A 19,690-nucleotide genomic window follows, 5' to 3' on the forward strand; every position below is an offset into this window, starting at 1 on the left:
TCAACTCTTTGTCAACTTCGTTGATGTTGTGATCGAAGCTTTTCGCTACACAAGTATTTGGAGGTTCTCCATTTTGGCCTGTTGTCTCCCAAATTATATAGGTGAATGCAACAACTTAGGGCAGGAGCTGTCACTCGGATCCTTGCTCTCTCCTTTCTAGTTGTCTCCCAACAGCAGGCTAAGGGGGGTTAGTCCCTATGGAATGTGTGGATGAAAGACTTGTCGGGAACCAACTAGTCCAAGAGACACAACCGAATGGCCTAGAACCCTTGTAAATGATGTTTTAGCAAGATTAATTATTAGCACAAATAGATTAAATTACTTGAAAGACCAATGCCTTAAGGAGTCAAAATTACTTGCTTACTATAGATTGGTTACCGAGCTACCGAATGAATAGTTGTTGATTAGGATGCACACTATCCTATATGAAATACAACACTTAGATCTAAGTGAAGTGCAAGATCATGGTTAATTTTAAGTTAAATCCCTACCTATGTGAGTCCTTCCTCTCAGTTATTTTGAAACTAGTCTCTAGTGTAGGTTGTGGTGAGAAGCCCAGGGAAAGATAGCAAAGGCTATATTAATGATACCTCCCATGGAATTCTAACCACCAGATGCCTCTGGCATTGTAGAGATTGTGGCTCTGATGACTGCAAGGTCACTATGTTAACCACAAAAGAGTGTCTCGATTCTGCAAGCTAGATGAAAAAGGTGTTCTTAGAGTCTTTCAACCAATATTATGCTTGGAGGTAAGTTAATTAATGCAGAGCTAATCCTGAAATGTAAGTACAAGATGAATGATTATCTTTAGGTGAAGTTGTTAAATGTTTTAAGTAGACTCAATTTAGAGCAATGAAGAGAAATACTTAACAATTTACAATGACAATCTTCACCAAAAGAAAGTGCTCAATGAACCAAATAGATGGCGCCAAAAAATGTTATCAAGATTACCAATATCACAATGGACAATTGCTCATGAAATGACAATAAATACACAAGTCCAATGCTTCTTTCAACAATGCTAGAGTGCCAATTAGACAATGAACACAATTAGCAATTTCTTGAGATTACTTAGATGCCAAAATTACTCTTATCACAATATGGTAGTCAATTAGGTGCTTTAAGAGTGACTTGATTAGCAAGATTATAAACTTGGATGTGAAGCTCACTTGCAAGAAACAAGAAGTTAGTATATCAAAGTAAATCCACATGAAGTGCTTATTCCAATATGTCCACAAGAGACAATGTAACCAATTATCCAATAGTCCACTTCTTTAACAATGTGATAGCAATGACAAGAAAGAATTTCTTTGAAAACCAATGTCACAATAATACTAGCTATCAATGAAAGAAAGAGAGCATATAATTTACCAATTTGCTAATCAATGACACATGAAGAGTGCTTGTTAATAGCAACCAACAATTGCCAATTATCCTTTAGAGCACTTATGTTCTTAGTTAGATGAAGATGCAAACAGTGAATGTATGAGTGCAAAGTGAAACGGATGCAAGAGATGGCAGCCAAGAAGAGATCACAACACACCTCTTCAAAACACAAGATACACAAAGGAATGAACTAACCCAACAATGCAAATGCCTTATCAATGAGATGGGATGATGGTTGATTAATTTTTTCACCACTGTTATGCTTATGATCAGACCTTATGATGCATGTGATAGTCCTCCAAAAATGCAAAAAAAGCCAAGAAATGCAAGCCCAACCAATGCCAATGATTTACCAATGATGAAACATGATTGCAAGTTAATTTTTATGCCACTATTATGTGCTTTTGTCACTGCTGTGGGTGACTTATGATGGCTGTAGGTGATTATATTAGGCTTGAATTTTCACTGTAGTCTTCCAAAATTTCACTTATATGCAACCAATGAACCACAAGACCAATGTTTATAGCCTTAAGTGAAAGATTGATGAATTTAGGATTATTTGAGATGTGTTTATGTCATTAACCTACCACTGTAATAGCATGCTTCAGAATTATATATGAAAACAGTGATGAGAGTGAGGGATAGAGAGGCAAACCAAGTGGCCAAATGACCTTGTAGGTGAGTGACTAGGTTTCCAATGAGAATGCCTTCCTGCAAAAACAAAGTTAGCTCCCCAAAAATACTTGAAACACCTGCAAAACCAATTATTAGAGACAAATATCAATGCCAACAAAGAGATGACAGAGATGAGGGCTAGAGAAGGGCTAATAAGGCCAACGACGAGGCTTGAAGGCTAGGAAACGGGAATGATAAAGCTAGAAAGGCAAGCAATGAAGGGAAAGAGGGTAGATTAGGGTCACAGCTAGGGCTTCAAGTTTTAACGAAGCTGCAGCTAGGCAAAAGAGAGCCCTGTTGTCAAGGGTTAGAGGACTTTCAAGGCCACGACAAGGAGAGATAAGCCAGCAGCCTAAGGAAAAGAGGCCTAATGGCCTGAGGCAGGGACAAAAGAGGCCCAATAAGGTCAGCGAGGGCTAGGAGGAGGCCCTATAAGGGTCATCGTCCAAGGTTAAGGCCCTTCTAGGCCTGCAGCAAGGGAAAATAGGGCTAGCGGCTCATTGAAGAGGGCAAAGGAGACCACAGCAAGGCTGGAAAGGGCAGCGGCTAGGTCTTAGAGGCCTTTAAAAAAAATCGGAACCCTGCAATCACAAAAATTAGCCACAAATGTCAAAAATATCACTTTGTAGGGCCAGCGTCTTCCTTTCTTGGCTAAACGTTGAGCTGGGATGAAGGCTAGAATATTGATCTTCCCTTCAAGCCCAGATCAGCCTCAAAAACCCCAACGATTTGCTCAAAAAAGGGCTAGATGTCTTGCTTGAATGAGATAAACCCTTCAAACCCTAGCCCTAAGGCTAGCTTCTATAGAAAAAATTGATTCCTCTTGATGGCTTAAGGATTCACCTACACAAATGAATGAAAAATTTCCCAAAACCCCAATATATACAAAATATGGTTACTATAAATAAATAAATAAATATATATATATAATATGGAAAGTAAAATAATTTTTTTGTTATTAATATATCACAATATTTTGAAAATCTCGGCAAAATATTGGCTAAATATCATTATTGCTTTATATGTTTAAAAATCTGAAAAAAAATAAATAAATAAATAAATAATAAATAAAAGATAAAAAATAAAAAATAAAAATAAAAACAAAAATAAAATGAAAATAAAATAATAAAAATAAAAAATTGAATTTTTATGATTGACGGTTTTTTCCGATATTTTGCCGATGTTTTCCCTGATATTGCCGATAAGATGTTTTCAGGACCCTCACCGATATTTTGCCAATACCATACTTCTGATAATTACGCTAAAATGTTGCGAATTAATTATAAGAGGAAAATCATAAAAGAGGGATTTTTTTTCAAAGAAGGAATAGGTAATGTTTTGTTTTAATTTTTATTTATTCATCACTCACTTTTGTCCACCACTAGAATGAGAGCTAGTGGTGTCCCCCATATACAAAAAATTTAAAAATTTAAAGTGCTACAAAATTAAAACAAGGGTTAGATTTAATTTACAAATATTTACAATATTTACAAAATAAAATAATTAGCTCTCGTTAGACATAAACCATCAAGATATTACCCAATTTTGTGACACAATATGATCTAGTATGATACCAAGTATGTTTATAATAAAATAATTTAGCCATGGTGTTCTAATTATGAGGGACAATGCACTAAAATTATTCATAAACATACTTTTACATCAGACTCAATAAATGGATTCCACCCTAGCTTTACGGTTTAAGCTGGAAGAAAACTCTACTGATTATGCATGTTTACAAACACACATAATTCGGGGAGGTTAAAAAAACTTCCTAGGATGAAATCCTTTGCCAAAATCGGAGGCCTACCTAGGTGTTGTTACATAAATGGTTATACTAGCATCATTTACGACAGACATTGCAAAACTTGGGTTTACAATGATGAAATTTGTGTTAGCTGATGGCTTTGATCTTTGAAAAAATTTCTCCACTTGTGCTTTCTTGGATTGTTAACAAAGTGTGGTCAACATGGCCTTTGGCCATTGAAAAAATAAATAAAACATATATATGTATGTATATAAGGCCTTTGGCCACTATTATAAAAAGAAGAAAAAAAGAGTTAACCAAAAAAAACAACAGAGTTAGAAAAAAAAATTCTGACGTTTTTACCACCATTGACCTCTAGCAGCTTCCTCAATGATACAGTCGTATGATTATAAAACAATTTCTTCTACAATTTTGATTTTTTTTTTTTTTTAAACTATACTATTGAAAAGAAAAACATTGTAAAAAATCATTTAATAAAGACTCATTGCAAAAAGAAATTCATTGTAGGTATCAATTCCATGGCATGAACGAGTTATGAACAATATAAACATCTTTGTAACGTGGCTTCGTTGGGTAATGAAACTATCAAAACAAAAAAATTACGTTTGATAAACCAGTCAAATATCTAGATCTTTTCCGTGAAGAAAAAGGGTCGTGGTTTTGATTTTGTACAACAAAGCTCCAAATAAAAACGGTGACTAGTGTTATAAACAACACTGCCATTTTTGCCTGCACTGTAATAGGCAAGTCAACTTTGGCCAAAATATGCAGTCAACGCAAGTCAAACAACCTAGATTGCCTTGATCTTTGTGCCAGACAACTCGGCCTCTAAAAATCATAATTTTCCCAATCAAACCAAGTCAAAACATGAAATCAAAATCAATCAATACAGTGGTCAAACCATTCAACTGAAACCAAACAAAACCTAAGTCATCAAAACTAATAGGGTCTAGCACTGGATCACCGAGATCCATGTTGGCCAATGCCAACTCAACAGTGGTGTCCAGACCCATATCATCAGGAAAGACATCCCACATCTTTGTCTTTCCCCTCAACCACTCTTCCCTCTGCCTGTAAATAAGACGAAGGTTGGTGTGCACATACACCATTGTCTCTACCCTGGACTGCTCAAGCCTGCTCTTCTTCAAAGTATGCAAATTCCCATATGTGCTCCAATTCCTCTCGCAACAAGAGGATGAAGTCACCTGAGAGAGGAGCCTCATGGCTAACTGCTGAAGAGGAGGGTTTGTTGCCCCATGATTTGCCCACCAAGAGTAGGGCTTCTTAAGCCCCCTGTCTCTAATCACATCATAACCTCCAAATCGACCAGTGCCAGTGGAAAACTCTGCAAAGGCGTCCTCCACCTCAGCAAGCAATGCACTATCCTGATAAATCTGCCTCAATGCCTCTTTCCTCCCCTGTGAGATTTCACCATCCATGTGAGGAGGGAATCTGCGGGAAGGTCCACCATTCAGCCACTCATGGCTGTAGTATTTGGGGTTCAATGAGTGAGCCAAACAATGTAAAGGTGTACAATTCTTGTCCCATCTGCGGACAAGAATATCATGTATGGTATCGCAGAAGGCCTCTAGTGATGTCTCATACTGGGGGCACTCACTCTGTAGAATAATGCTCCTCACAGACTCAATCATGGAATCCCATCCCTCATAAACCTCTCCTAGGATGGGTTTGTCTGTATCTGCAACTCGAAGCAAAGAGATGATAGGGTCCATGATCCGAATAATTAGATCTACCCTCTCCCACCAAGCATCATCTAGTACCGTGTCCTTCACTCTTTTAGAGGCTGCCTGATCTGTCTTTCTCCAAAAATACCAAAACTCAGAAATAACCATGGACCCAAGAGCAGTCTTGACCTCCCTCAACCTCTTCAACATCATGAATGAAGATGCAAATCGTGTATCAGCAATCTTCAACAATGATAGATTGTTGTACTCCTTGTAGATAGTGAGGGCATTTGTATGATTTTGCACAAAGTTACGGATATGTCTTGCATCCTCAATAATGCTTCCAATCCAAAGCACATCAAAAGCAATGGATTTCAGTGCTAAGTTCAATGAATGGACAATGCAAGGTGTCCAAAACACTTGTGCATATTTAGCTTCCACAATCATGCTAGCCGCCTTGCAAACAGGTGCATTATCTGTAATGATTTGCACACAAGAATCAACACCTACCTCTTCAACAACTCTAATAAATAACTCACCCATAAATTGTGCATCCTTGTATTCGCCAAGTGTATCCACTGCTTTCAGGAAAACTGGACCATTCAAGGAAGACACCATGAAGTTGATGATTGGGTGTCGTGCTGGATCTGTCCATCCATCAGAAACAATGCTAACCCCATATGTTGGCCAGGATGCCATAATAGGCTCGAGCATTTTTTGCACCTCTTTTTTTGCCTTCGTCAACAATGTGGTTCTCAGCTTCTCTGACCCAGGAGGCACATACCCTGTTGGAGCCCCTTGAGTTAGAGCTCAGCACATCTCAACAAATAAAGGTGAACGTGCAACATTAAATGATATGAAGTTTTGATAGAAGAAGAAGGCAATGGTGAGATCAAGCTCTTCCCGTCTCTCTTTTTGGAAAATCCTGTCCATTGGACCAAGTGATCTTCTTTTTAATGCTTGTCCCTCAGTAGAAGTAGAACTCTCAAATGGAAATTTGGTGGTGGCTTTCCTCAAAAATGGAAGGGGGTCTTCATTCTTGCCCTTGGGTGCTTTTGATTTTGAAGCCAGTGCCACATGTTCCATACCAACATTGGCCTCCTTTTCCAATTCTTTTCTCTTTTGCGAAGTAATAGCTTTACAAGATCCAATCCCACAACCAGGTATAGCCAACAAATGTGATTTCACACGGTAATATGTGCTTTTGAAAGAAATGTTACAAAAGTTGCATTTCCATTGCACATTGCCTCCTCCCTTTCCCTTGTTGTTTGGCCCATCCTCTCTTGTGACATATTTACACAATGGATATTTATCATTGTCTTTAAGTCCTCTTCCCTCAACATTACTTGCAGCAGACTCTGATGATATTGGGGGAGGAAGGGCATCTCTACCCATGACATTCTTGCCCTTCCTTGCTGCCTTTGATTGAGCCATGTTACCTCAACCTGTAAAAAAAATGAACAAACTGCTGTAAAAATTTAAAAATGCAAAAGAAATGAACAAGAATCAACACTAATTTGAATTGTAATTTGTTACCATTACCAATTTATTGCATAGATTATGTGCAACTGAGGAAAGAGCACCTACAGGCTACAGCAGTGTGTTTAATATTTAATATTTATAAGTTATTTTAATAGATTTTATAATTTTCAAGCAGGTGAACTTATGGCTTGTACAAACATCTGCCATTCAATAAAATTGCAATTTTGCTTCTCAAGTAAACTCAGAGATGACCACGGCACTAATATATATTAATATCTGTTATGAAACCAGCTCAAGAAAAGATATAGAAGATAGATCAACGCCTTAGAATTCAGCCTCTTCGAGGGGGCAACCTCCTTTACATTACATAAATGAACAATTCTTGGATGATACAAATGAAAATACCTCCTTTCTATATATAGGAGTCTAAGTGGTCCCAATACAATCAAAGCCTACATAACAATAATATTCTAGGGCACAACAGTAACTATAGTGGGCTTCTATGTGGCACAATAGTAACAATATGGGCACTACATGGGTACATCAATATAATAAGTGGGTTGTACTAATAACAATAAGGGGTTACACTAGTAGTATAGGGGCCTAACATGCCCCTCTCCTTCAAAAAGCGTTGTCCTCAACGCTTGAGTAGTTCTTGATGCTTCTGTATAAGATTCTTGTCCTTCCATGTGGAATCTTCAGCGGTTAAGTTCTTGTACTTGATGAGATACTCTGAAATTGATCGATTTCGTAGCTGTTGGGTTCTTGTTTCTATGACTGCTCCAAGTTCCAATATGATTTTTCCTTCTTCTTCAATTTCTGGCAATATTGTTTGAATTGGGACCTTTTGCAACTTTTGAATAAATGGCCATACTTCTTCGTCCTTCTTCCATTCATCCCTTGCTTTGTTTATCCAATCTGGATGGATAATAGAAATAGCACAAAACAATGCTTCCACATCCTCATCCTTGAAGAGTCTTCCCATTCGGTAAGGTCGCCATTTTTTAAGTGCATGTAGTATTGCCAAAATTTCCTTCTCATAAATAGCTTGCTTTAGATGTAGCCGTAAAAATACCCAATCGCCTACATCAAAACATTTTCCATTATGATGTTGATCTACCTGTTGTTTCATTTGATTTTGCACTGAAGTGGTGTTATCCTTTAAAAGTTGGAGAACTTGTTGTTGATGCTCGATGTGATCTTTCACTGCTTGAACATTTTTCTTCTTCATATGTCCTTCTATCTTTAGAGTTTGAGGAGTGGTAATTTCTTCCAATCCTTTACAAGATATGGTCGGATTCATTTCTTGACGCTCGATATGATCTTTCACTTCTTGAACATTTTTCTTCTTGATGTGTCCTTCTATCTTGATAGTTTGAGGAGTGGTAATTTCATCCATTGAATTACAAGATATGGTTGGATTCATTTCCTCTTTCTCAATGTGATATTTCACTTCTTGCACCTTTTTCTTCTTGATATGTCCTTCTATCTTGAGAGTTCGAGGAGTGGTTATTCTTGCCAATGCTTTACAAGATATGGTTTGATTCATTTCTTCTTTCTCTGGGGTGGTGTCCTGACGTATATCCTCTTCTTTTGATGTTTCTTGATCCTTTTCTTCCTCCTCTTCATATTCTATGTAAAATAATTTCTTCTCAGCACACCTATGACCTTTAGTGCATTTGCTATCACAATTGTAACAAAGCCCTTTTTCTCTTTTTTCTTCCAATTGTTGTGGTGTAACCCTTGTAGGTTGTGGAAGGCTGGGAGAAACAACACTTCCATCTTTATAGTTGTGAGGGGTATTCTTCCTGGTTTCCATAATTTTGCTTTCCATTATGTCACAAAGCCCTTTTGCTCTTTCCAATTGTTGTGGTGTTGCTCTAAAGAAGGTGTTGCTCTTTATATCCTCATAATGTGCTATCATTTCCTCCGTGAAAATTGACCACGTAACAAGTTTTTTACGAGAACAAAGCCCTTTGTACCATAAAAATTGATCTAGTTCTAAATATGAAGATGCAATACATACCTTTTGTAACAATTGTACACCATGTATATCAAAATATTGCTCCATCTGAAGTATCCAATTTACCGGATCCTTGCCATCAAACTTCCTCATCTTGCTTTTTCTTGATTTTAGGAGCTCTACCTTGAAACGACTGTAACTCTGTACTTTCGGATCTTTAAGTTCTGAAATTGTAACCTGTAGTATCCCTCTGTGTCCTCTTTCCAATGCCACAATTCTGATCCAAATTGGATTCTCCAAGAAAGAGTTATGCACAATCTCCCGCAGTGACCTGATTATAGACTAGTTCAGTAGAGCAAACTTGTATGAAGTGCCACATGTCACTGTTTCAACCTTTGACTCTAAAAAATATATAAACAGAAACTACAGTCCGTCCTCTTTCTGTACCTTGTTACGAAATTTCAATCCGATGCTCAGAAAGAAAGTTATGACGATTTTCCCCAAGTCACCTGTTTTGAGTGTAATTCAGGAGTCTGCCAAAAGACCAACTTCCTCAGATCATATCTCCGAAAATATCGCGTAAAAATCTCTGAAATTCGGACCCAAGGTTCAGCGTCAATTCTTCTCAAATGGGTTTTGTTTGCGACTTCTGAAACGTCACAGAAAAAAAGTTATAGCGAAAATTCCACGATGGCCTGTTTGGAGCAGCGAAACCCTAGAATCCAAAGCTCCGATACCAAATGTTATGAAACCAGCTCAAGAAAAGATATAGAAGATATATCAACGCCTTAGAATTCAGCCTCTTCGAGGGGGCAACCTCCTTTACATTACATAAATGAACAATTCTTGGATGATACAAATGAAAATACCTCCTTTCTATATATAGGAGTCTAAGTGGTCCCAATACAATCAAAGCCTACATAACAATAATATTCTAGGGCACAACAGTAACAATAGTGGGCTTCTATGTGGCACAATAGTAACAATATGGGCACTACATGGGTACATCAATATAATAAGTGGGTTGTACTAATAACAATAAGGGGTTACACTAGTAGTATAGGGGCCTAACAATATCACTTATTAATTACACACAAACATGTATATATACTGAGACCTGTTGTAACTTGTGATATTCATATCAATGATATTAATATACATATTAATTTTTAAATTATTAATATAGCAAGGAGGTAGATCGATATACTGTGAGATAAGCTCTATACACAGACAATGTTGAGATTGATATCACAGAAATTGTGACTATGTCAACAATCAATTTAACCCAGAATTCATATTAATAGTAAATACAGGTAACAGAAGTTATTATTAATAATAATGAGTGATAGGCTATAGCAAGTACGACAGCTGAGTCTACAGATGTTTTTAGTAAAATTCTGGAGAATTAAATAGAGAGGGTTCTAAAGCTACATTACTGACAAGAGCCAACTATTTTTGCCATGCCAAAGCGTTTACGGTTTAGCATTTGTGAGGGGTTTGAGATATTTTTTTAACAGTAATGAGAATCTCTATTTCAGATTTCTCTATACTTGGCATAAGTTTCCTTTCACTTCTGGTACTCGGTCTCATAACGATGCCTGGTATTCTGTCTCATAACAATGCTTGTGCCTGGACTTTGGATTGTTATCTATGTAAAAGAAGATCCCTGTGCGATGGACTTTGGATTCTTTAGATAGCAAGATCGTATGTAACTTTGTAAGTTGTAAACTGTAACATAAATGTGGTTCAAGTTTCAACCGTTCAACGCACTCAAATTTCATCATAAATTATAATTTTATAACCGGCACCGCTGATAGCCTGATACAAAGAAATGCGTTATCTGAGATCTCAATCTGGTGGACCGTGGACTACTTACCTCAGAGAGTCAGAACTTGAAGTTTAAACTGGACTGTGGACGTTGAGCGGTCCGCTCCTCGCTGCAACAAAGCAATCCTTTGCAATTGCCAACTGACTTGCAGAATGACTGAATGAGCCGTCAACTGAGAGATACACGCCCCCCTTTAACCTAGCAGCAGTTCCGAGCCCTCGAAACGAATTTGCAAACCAAGACTCATCATAAAATTCGAGACACGATTGGAAATTCGCGACCCGTTACTGGACATGACGTGTCACAAGAGGACACGACGTGCCCTGAAATCTTGACACGAATCCGCAGAGAATAGTGTCGGATTCGAGCGATTCGCGATTCGTCAAGGGTTTTGGACGAATCTGGTTTCTTAGGTTATAAGCCAGTTCCATTGAAGCCAACTTGCAAATCAATAAGGAATATATATTCATGTCATTGAAGCCGTCATATTGTGAAAATTTCTGAATCTAACACATCATAAACCCCTACTGCAATATTTGGTTTACTATCTCCTACTTGTTCTTTACATTAACAAGTTATTTAATAACATAAACATTGAAGTAAACATAATTGCAGCCTTCACAAATATACAGATCAACAGCTGAAATAAACTAAGACAACACAAGGGACACTGTTATTTTTGGACAATCGTCCCCGGCAAAACCCAATTTGGGAAAACCGGTGCAGCACATATGAGGGTTTTATTATTAAGTAGATTTCTGAATACAACTAGGGTGCCAGAAATGGCTCACCCTTCAGAGAATATCCTCGACAGTAATACTTCTATCTAGAGACAGATATTCCAGCAAATCAGCAATCGGATGATCAACCCCACAATCACTCCAACTGTTCCTTGTGTTGGACAGCGAAAGTTGTTCCAAGCACTCCTCTGGAACTGTGTCACCCTCTCCCAGTTGATCTGCTCTCAGTCTGCCCCACAAAACCTCCTCAGCGCAGCCTCTTCAACCCAGCGTCAACCTCTACAGTCCTCTGCATTGTCTACATCAGCCTCTGCGAATTTTGCGTCAACCTTTGCGTCCTCTGTCTTTACCTCTACGGCTTCTGCATCCTCTGCGCTGGCTTCCTTAACCTCTGCATCAGCCCTCCTAGGCTCTACGCTACCTCTTCCAGCTCTTTGTTGCCTCTCTGATATGTATTCTTCAGCCTTGGATCGAAATCCCTTGCTAAATTACCCCTCACTGCAACTAATCTCTAACTCGATTTCCTCCGCAAACCCAGCCCCAGAAAATTGAATTCTTGATCTCTCTCCGATGTGTCTCCAACTGACCCTCAAGCCTCCTCTTATACTTTTCCTATTGACGATTCAACGGTTCAGATTAAGTCCCTAATAAACGGCTAAGATTAGAATTGGATTGATCCTCGTTACTTAGAACTTTCTCACCCATTTTATATTAATACACATTAATATTTTATTTTCCTAAGTTTGGACTTAGGAACCCAATAAAAATATTAATTGTTTTAATATCTCTTCATCCGGGTGGAATTTCTCCAAACGATTTATGGGTCTTGGAGATCTCATGTGCCTTAGCCTCTCCACAAAATTTCATGGCTAGAGCACATCCGATGCTACCCAAAATCAACACATATAAGGTGCCCTAAAGTCAATGAAAATAGAGGAAGCAATTATGAGAAAGGATGGTCCCTTTAGACATCAATTTGAAAATGATTTTTGAAGAATAGTAAAAGACCTCCATAATGTCATATTGTTGACTAAGTTGCTCATTATCTAGTAGCTGATGTGATTTTGTTGAGAAGGTTTAGTGGCAGCCCTCCATGTGATCCTATTTTTGTCTAGCAATTGAACCAAAGGAAGTTCATCCAAGAAAAGTATGCAACTCCTTTATGTTGGCACCTTTGGATAAGGGTTATAGTACCCTTGAAAGTCTGGCAGATATAATAAGTGCAAGGCACTTTGGAGCAGACCCTTGTAGCAGCCTATATGAACATAAAATCAGAGGTATGGTATCTCTCCAGGTACATGCAATGCATTTATTTTTATTTCTTTTAAGGATGGAGGGTTTGATTTGAATAAGAACCCTAGATGGTTCATGGGAAACTCTAGCTCACATATGAAACCAATGTTCCACCAAGTCTCCGGGACGGGGAGACGCAGGTGTGAGGAGACGCACAAGGAGGACGTCTGGGAGTACCCTCAAATTTTAAGGAAATTTAGAGGGGACAGGGGGACGTCAGGGTATATAATTTTTTTTCCTTTTTAATATATATATATATTTCAAATTCATATTCAATAATGAAAGCATAAATAGAATGATGCATACATAATTGAATTAAATAATGAAATACATTGATCCATACTCATCATCCTTACTAATACATATGTGATTCATCCATAAACCATGAGATTCATTAATGAAATACTTTGATCCATATTCAGTATTTATTATTCACCATTCTCGAATCTACATTGATTTAAAAATTAAATTCATCATTCATCATTCTAGATTCTAAATTGATTTAAAATTAAAATTCATCATTTATCATTCTCACATTGAATTCCTCTTCTCAAGAGGACCAATTTTGACCTAAGGCACAATGGATTCTGACAAGCAGAAATGTATTTTTGAAGTCAAGCCCACAATGTTGGTTTTGGTCAACGTCAGCCCCACAGTCATGTAGGCTCATGAAGCCCAAGGGACATGACACTTGACCCACATTGACTTGTATAAATATAAGATGAGTTCACTCCATTTGGGCATCATAACGCACATGATTTTCTCTTTCCTCTCATGATGGATTCGACTTTCTTTGGGCAGCTATCTCTCTCTCACACGTGCAAATTTTTGGAGGACGAATTTCCTGCGATTTTCTGCAATTTTTCTGCAGTATCTGCAGTTGCCATTTCCAGTGCACAGAGCAGTGTTGACCACCATTGACCAGGCACTTTGACCAACTGTTTGGCTGTGATTTTGATGGATTATTACTTTGCCAGCCAGGCCGCACTTGTGGGCACAGGAACCGAGGCAAACTGAGGTGTTTGCCCTGTGTTGACCACAGGTCTGAGGCGGGTTTGACCGCAGACTGTTGACCAATTTTTAATTAGACTTTTGAAGCCCACATTGACTGCATTTTGACTGCCTAGAGAGAGCGAATTTCTCTCTCCTTTGACCAAATAGATTGGGATGATTTGACTGGGCTGTTGACTGCTGACTGGTTAGGGCAGCTTTGACTGCTGTTGACTTCTGCAGATGTGACTTTGACTTTTGGACAGTGGATTGGGATCATCTATGGCAAGTCAATCTATTGACTTTGACTAATGTATCATTGTACTTATGGATTTCTCTCTCTCTGAACATTTGATATTATCAAGAAGAAAAGATCTGTGGGTTTTCCCCTTTGTGGGGTTTTGCCCTGGCTTTAAGCCTAAATCATGGTGTCCTCTTGTCTTGGCTTGTCTTCTGCATTTATCTTTGATGTTCTTTCATCAGTTACTGTCATATCTTATATGATAATGGTTAATGTGATTGCTATTGGATTAATGGAATTAATAATGAAGTAATGGATTTATGAAGTAACTGACCTAAGCAAAGAACATGTTAACTCAAAAATTATCATCTGCCCACAGATCTGTGGCCTTTCAGCCCTGCTCTAGGGATTTGGCCCTCCTCAATACAAAATTTCAGCAGCCTCTCCTTCACTTCAGACAGAAAACAATAACTCAGTAGCCTCTCCAGCAGATACAAACAAGCTTCCTCTCAACACAGAACCTCAGCTTGGTCAACTCAGCCTCTCCTGAAGACAGAACATTTCAGAGCACTTTGGCATTGACAGTTTACCAGTGTTGGGTGATTCCAAGCTGCTTTACCAATTTATAAGCAGCTTGGATTGAAAGCTTGCTATTTGCTCCAATTATGAATAGGGTATTTGATGTAAATTAGAAATTCACAGAAATTACCTTTGCACATACTTATAATCTTTGGTCTGAGCACACTGTCTATCTTAAGTTCCTATCTTGCAGGAGGGGACACTCTCTGAACAAGATTTCAAAGATGGTGAACTGCTCTTAGCTTCCATTCAGTCTTTGTATTGGCATGCTCAAAAATGTTGACTTTTGTCAGTTCATGGTTTTTAGGTTTTAGTAGAATGGCATTTTGGCCTAAAGAGGTTTTTCTGATCTGTATTTGTCATACTTTGGTGTAAAAAAGGAAGGCCTTGTATGGCATTCAATGATTGCAATACATAGATATCCGACAAGTATGATTCTGAGATAGAGTTCCAAATGCTTGGAAAGAAAGTCTGAAGACCAAGAGAAGGTTGTAATGGGCAGACAAATGTATATTTTGATTTCATCTTTGAAAAATTAAATATAAACTTTTTTCCCATCAAAAAAATTACATATATATATATAAACTCCTGCACCATGAATGGTAAGAGCTTTTGTTGTGGTAGACATTCTAATTATCCAACGCAATATGGATCGTACTGCAAACTGTCACAATGAATACAGTGTTGATTATATAACTTATGCATGAGGGGTAATCAATTATGAAAGTGTACGCTAATTGACTAACTGAACATAACCTAGTCAGACAATCAATCAGTTGCACACATGTTCAATGCAAGTGATAACAAGATAACTGAAGGTAGTAATATATCCCTCGTTAAATAGATACAAACATTTGAGAAACAACGCAACAAACAAATTGTTAAACAGATACAAACGTTGGAGAAACAACACAACAAACAAATACCACAGAAACAAAAGAATGATGCATATTTATACATTTTTCTTTAACTCACCTTGAAATAATTTTCAACAAAATTGCCATCTCCCATCGTTGAATGTAAGGTATGAATACTTCTTGAGGGCCATGGTTGTGATATTTCCTTGCAGGCCTTGTTCACTGAATTACTGGTACTCTCAGTGTTTGCGAGCTTCAAAATATGGCATCTTGTAATCTCATTTTCACTGCATACATCCCTGTGATCAGTTAGATGGCACTCTTCCTTCAAATTCAATGAACTAGGCATTTGGTGTGCACTATTTAACATTTGGGAACTTTCTTCAATGCAATTTTCTTCACGACCATGCATCTCTTGTGCACCACATAACGCACTCGAGTTTTCTTGAAAAAACTGTGCCTGTGGCATGCAGTCATAATTCTTTTTTCTTTCAACCATTTCCTCAGGACCATTCAACGAGGACCCTTGATTGCAGGATATGGAAGCAGACATGTTTTCAATCCCCATATCGCCATCAGGGAGAGGATTAGACTTGACAGTAAAAAAGGCAGAAAGCCTTTGCTGTTGTGGACAGTCATTTGCAAGACGTTCAAGCTGGTAGGTTGCCACTGCAAAAAAAATGCAAGTCAGACATAATCACATAATTTATACTATTGTTTATAAAAAAAATCTAACAAAATATTACAATGATGAGCGAAAAAATGTTGGGTGTTGCACCATAGAGACTCTGACAGAATCTAAGGACAAGCTAATGCCATGCATGGTCTCAAATCAACTTCTTGATTGTCATATGTAGTCAAAATCCAATTCAATTAATTTCTTGTACAGGAACATAGAGGTGAAGGACAGACATGTAAGTGTGCTTGCTTAATATATTATGCCTTAACAAACCAATGAGATTTGCAAGAATAGTTTTGGAGGGAGCTACCTTTTGCCTAAAGCCATAAATATGTTAAAAGTAGAGAAACAAAATTCACGTAAGTTCTAAGCAACCAGAAAATGCATAGTTCGTTGATCAAGACTCCATTATACAAGACCATGATTTCATATTTAAAAGCATTTAGGTTAGCTGTAACCATGTTAAATCCTGACTAAACCTCCAGATAGAGTTTTATCCAGAATATTACTGTTATTTGTTGGCATCTTCTCTCATTTCTTTGAATTTCTCTCCTTCAACAATGCAAGCAACAAACAGACTGAAAGGACGACACACTGACACATCAACAGCACCCACCAACACATCTTGGGCATCCACATACACAGCTAGGGCACCATGACAACAGCTTATTGCAAGGCTTTTACTCAGCAATCTTCATACCAGGCACTATTACAACACATTTTGAGCTTCACACATTAAACATGTTATTTAGGGTTTATAGCAACTGAGTTTGAGGTTTTGTTATTGTTTTTTGGGCCTTTTGGAGCTGCTATCTAGAGTTTTATTTTTCCGCCATTGGGTCTTCCCAAGGTTTCAAGGATATTGGCCTATTTCTGTCAACTGTCCCATATCATCACAGGCATTGGCCAGAGAAAAAGGCTGCGACCTCTCCTCCCCACAAATTTCTGATAAAATTGGGTAGCTCGGGAGGTACTCCCAGAAGCTTTTGGTGCTAGGCTGAAGAGAGTTATACGACTGTTGTAGGTGGCGGAGATATGAATGGAACGTCACATTGGCTTCTATTGATAAATCTAGGGCATAGGGAATAGTGTTAGGATATTCCGACACATAGGAAATAGTTAAGTATAACTTGGTCTAGTGTAGAGTTAGGTAAAGTGTGTTTCTTTACTATGTACTTTTGTAACTTACAATTCGACGGTCACAATATGTTCTAGACATTAAGTGATCCGACGGTTCATTCTCTCCTCGGTATTAGCGACACTTGATCCGTGGCTTAACACTCGATTGGTCGCATGGAGGGTCCTTTGTAAGGTGACGTTCATGAGAGAAGCTTATGTATATTTTCTTTCTTTTATTAATAAATTACCTGAAGTGGCCGCGTTGGCTCAAGCCATGGTTTGTTTCCCTCTTTGAGAGTTTTAACCACGTCAAGAATACTAGTGTATTGATCTGTGATCTGTTTGTGAGCAGTATCCTTTGTTGTTCTATCTGAAGAACTTACCTTGTAAATTCCTACATGGTATTTGAGCTATTTGAGGGCCACATCCATTGGTGATCCAATTCGGAAGTCGGTACAACTGCATCCGACTGTCGTTTTCTAGATCTACTGTTTCTGACCACTTTCGATCCAAGAAGGCTGCTCTATTGTGTTAGGAGCATCTGTTCCAGTGAGGAACACCTTTCGTTTCACGCGAAAAGGTTTCCGGTAGCCCTAGCTACGTCATTTTTAAGATCTGGAGGTACATAGTCTTTATTTGCAGTTTTAGTTATTTATCTCTCTTTATTTCAGTTTATTTATCTGTCTGTTTTTTTATTACCGGATCTAGACCTTTCATTTCTGTGTATGCTCTTTGCCCCGCGACTCTGTGCGATCTAAGCAAATCAGAAATAGAAAGGAAAGATTTTTCTCATGTGTATGCTCTTATTGTCGCGCTTTAATATGATCTCGGAAAATCAAAAACATAAAGAAAAATATTTAGTTTCCGACGAAAACTAACTTCAACCCATAAGGTTTGTTTTTTTTTGTATGTCTGTGTTGAGTTGTGTGGTTTTTTGTTTTGTAGGCAAAAAGGGCTTTTTCAAGTAAACACGCACCCCAAAGCTCCAGTGACATTAAAAATAAAAATAAAAATAAAAATAAAAATAAAAATATTAAAAAAAAAAACATTCCTCTTTTCTAAAAATTACCTTTTAAACTAGCTAACTTGGTCCAAAGTTACTTTATAAGAATAGAGGTCTTGAGTTCAAGTCTTTCTTTTTGTTGAGTTACTTTTTCAGAGAGCACATGTAACTTATGTTTTAAAGTTACTTTATGTAAAAGTGTTCTCACCCATTATAAAAAGTGAGTCACTTATAATTCTAAAGTCTCTTTATTTTTTATTTAAGTTGCAATTTAGTGGGTAGCTGCTCATAAAGTACCATTGTAAAAGTGACTTTCACTTATTTATAAAAGTGGGTCACATTATTAAAAAAAAAAAAAAATTGAGCTAATTAGATTACGTTTGGGGGGGGGGGGGCGGTGGGGGAGGATGGATTTTCTTTTAAATATAACATTATCATTCACGCACTTCGTCGACATCTTCAATAACTTTTCTTCAAAAAGCCATAACTTCTTCATCTAGAAGCCGTTTTTTTTTAATCGGCCTAATTTTTCGAGATCTTTCCATTGGAACACTTATTTTCAGCATCTACAGCTTCAGTTTCTGTTAAAATGGAATGTCCATGCCAAGTTATTCTTGACAGTACCAACTACTTCCAATGATGGTCCTACATTGTGGATTTACTTAGAAGTAAAGGTCTTTACAGAATAGTCTCAGGCCAAGAAACTAAACCTAAAGATGAAGATAAGGCGGCCAAATGGGGAAATAGGCAAGATCAATCACGTGGGTTGATATGGATGTCTATTTCTCCAAACCTTAAATTCCATATCACAAAACTTGATACCCCTAATGAAGCAATGAAATAGCTCAATAAATTTTTGGAATTAAAAATGAAATTAGAGCCCATCAACTCGAAAATGAGTTGCTTATGTTGGACCCAAATAATTTTTCTTCCATTGAAGATTTCTTCTCTTGGAAGGTGTTTAGGTTAAGAAAGAAGATGGTAGCCTTATCTATTACATTCTTACTAAGTTGGGACTAGCCTACTCTGTGTTTGTTTCCACCTTCCATTCTACTAGAGAAGCCTTTATTTCTCAAGGACAAGACTACAAGTCCCCCTCTTTTGATGCCTTTTGTGATTATTTAATAAGAGAACAAGAAAAACTCTTACATCTTAGTCTTCTTAATCTTGGAAACTCTTCTAACAAAGAACCCTAAGAAGCAGTATCCTAAAAAGAATGGTCCTAAACCAAACAAGGATCCTAAGCAATTTCAGTCTCAAAATGAAAAATCATGGTAAGGCAAATAAAAACTAAAGGAAGAAGATTGATAGACATTGCAACTTTTGTAATCGAGATGGCCACTTAGAATCCAAATGCTTTAAGAAGATGGAAGCCTTGGAAGCAGCAATGAAGAAGCATAAC

General features: G+C 37.6%; 1 protein-coding gene across 4 annotated transcripts in view; it reads right to left on the reverse strand.

Annotated features, from left to right (window-relative positions):
- Positions 1-19,690, reverse strand: part of LOC149197446 (translesion synthesis protein REV1-like) — a 336,508-nt gene that overhangs the window by 291,420 nt on the left and 25,398 nt on the right. For all 4 annotated transcript variants that reach the window (XM_089405836.1, XM_089405835.1, XM_089405837.1 and 1 more), the window contains exon 4: positions 15,606-16,156. In XM_089405836.1, the coding sequence (XP_089261962.1) occupies positions 15,606-16,156 (551 nt within the window). The remainder of the gene's footprint in view (positions 1-15,605; positions 16,157-19,690) is intronic.

This window comes from Pinus tabuliformis, chromosome 2_2, assembly GCF_031772625.1.
Source record: "Pinus tabuliformis cultivar Carrire ecotype Pingquan chromosome 2_2, CPIR1, whole genome shotgun sequence".
Classification (NCBI taxonomy): domain Eukaryota; kingdom Viridiplantae; phylum Streptophyta; class Pinopsida; order Pinales; family Pinaceae; genus Pinus; species Pinus tabuliformis.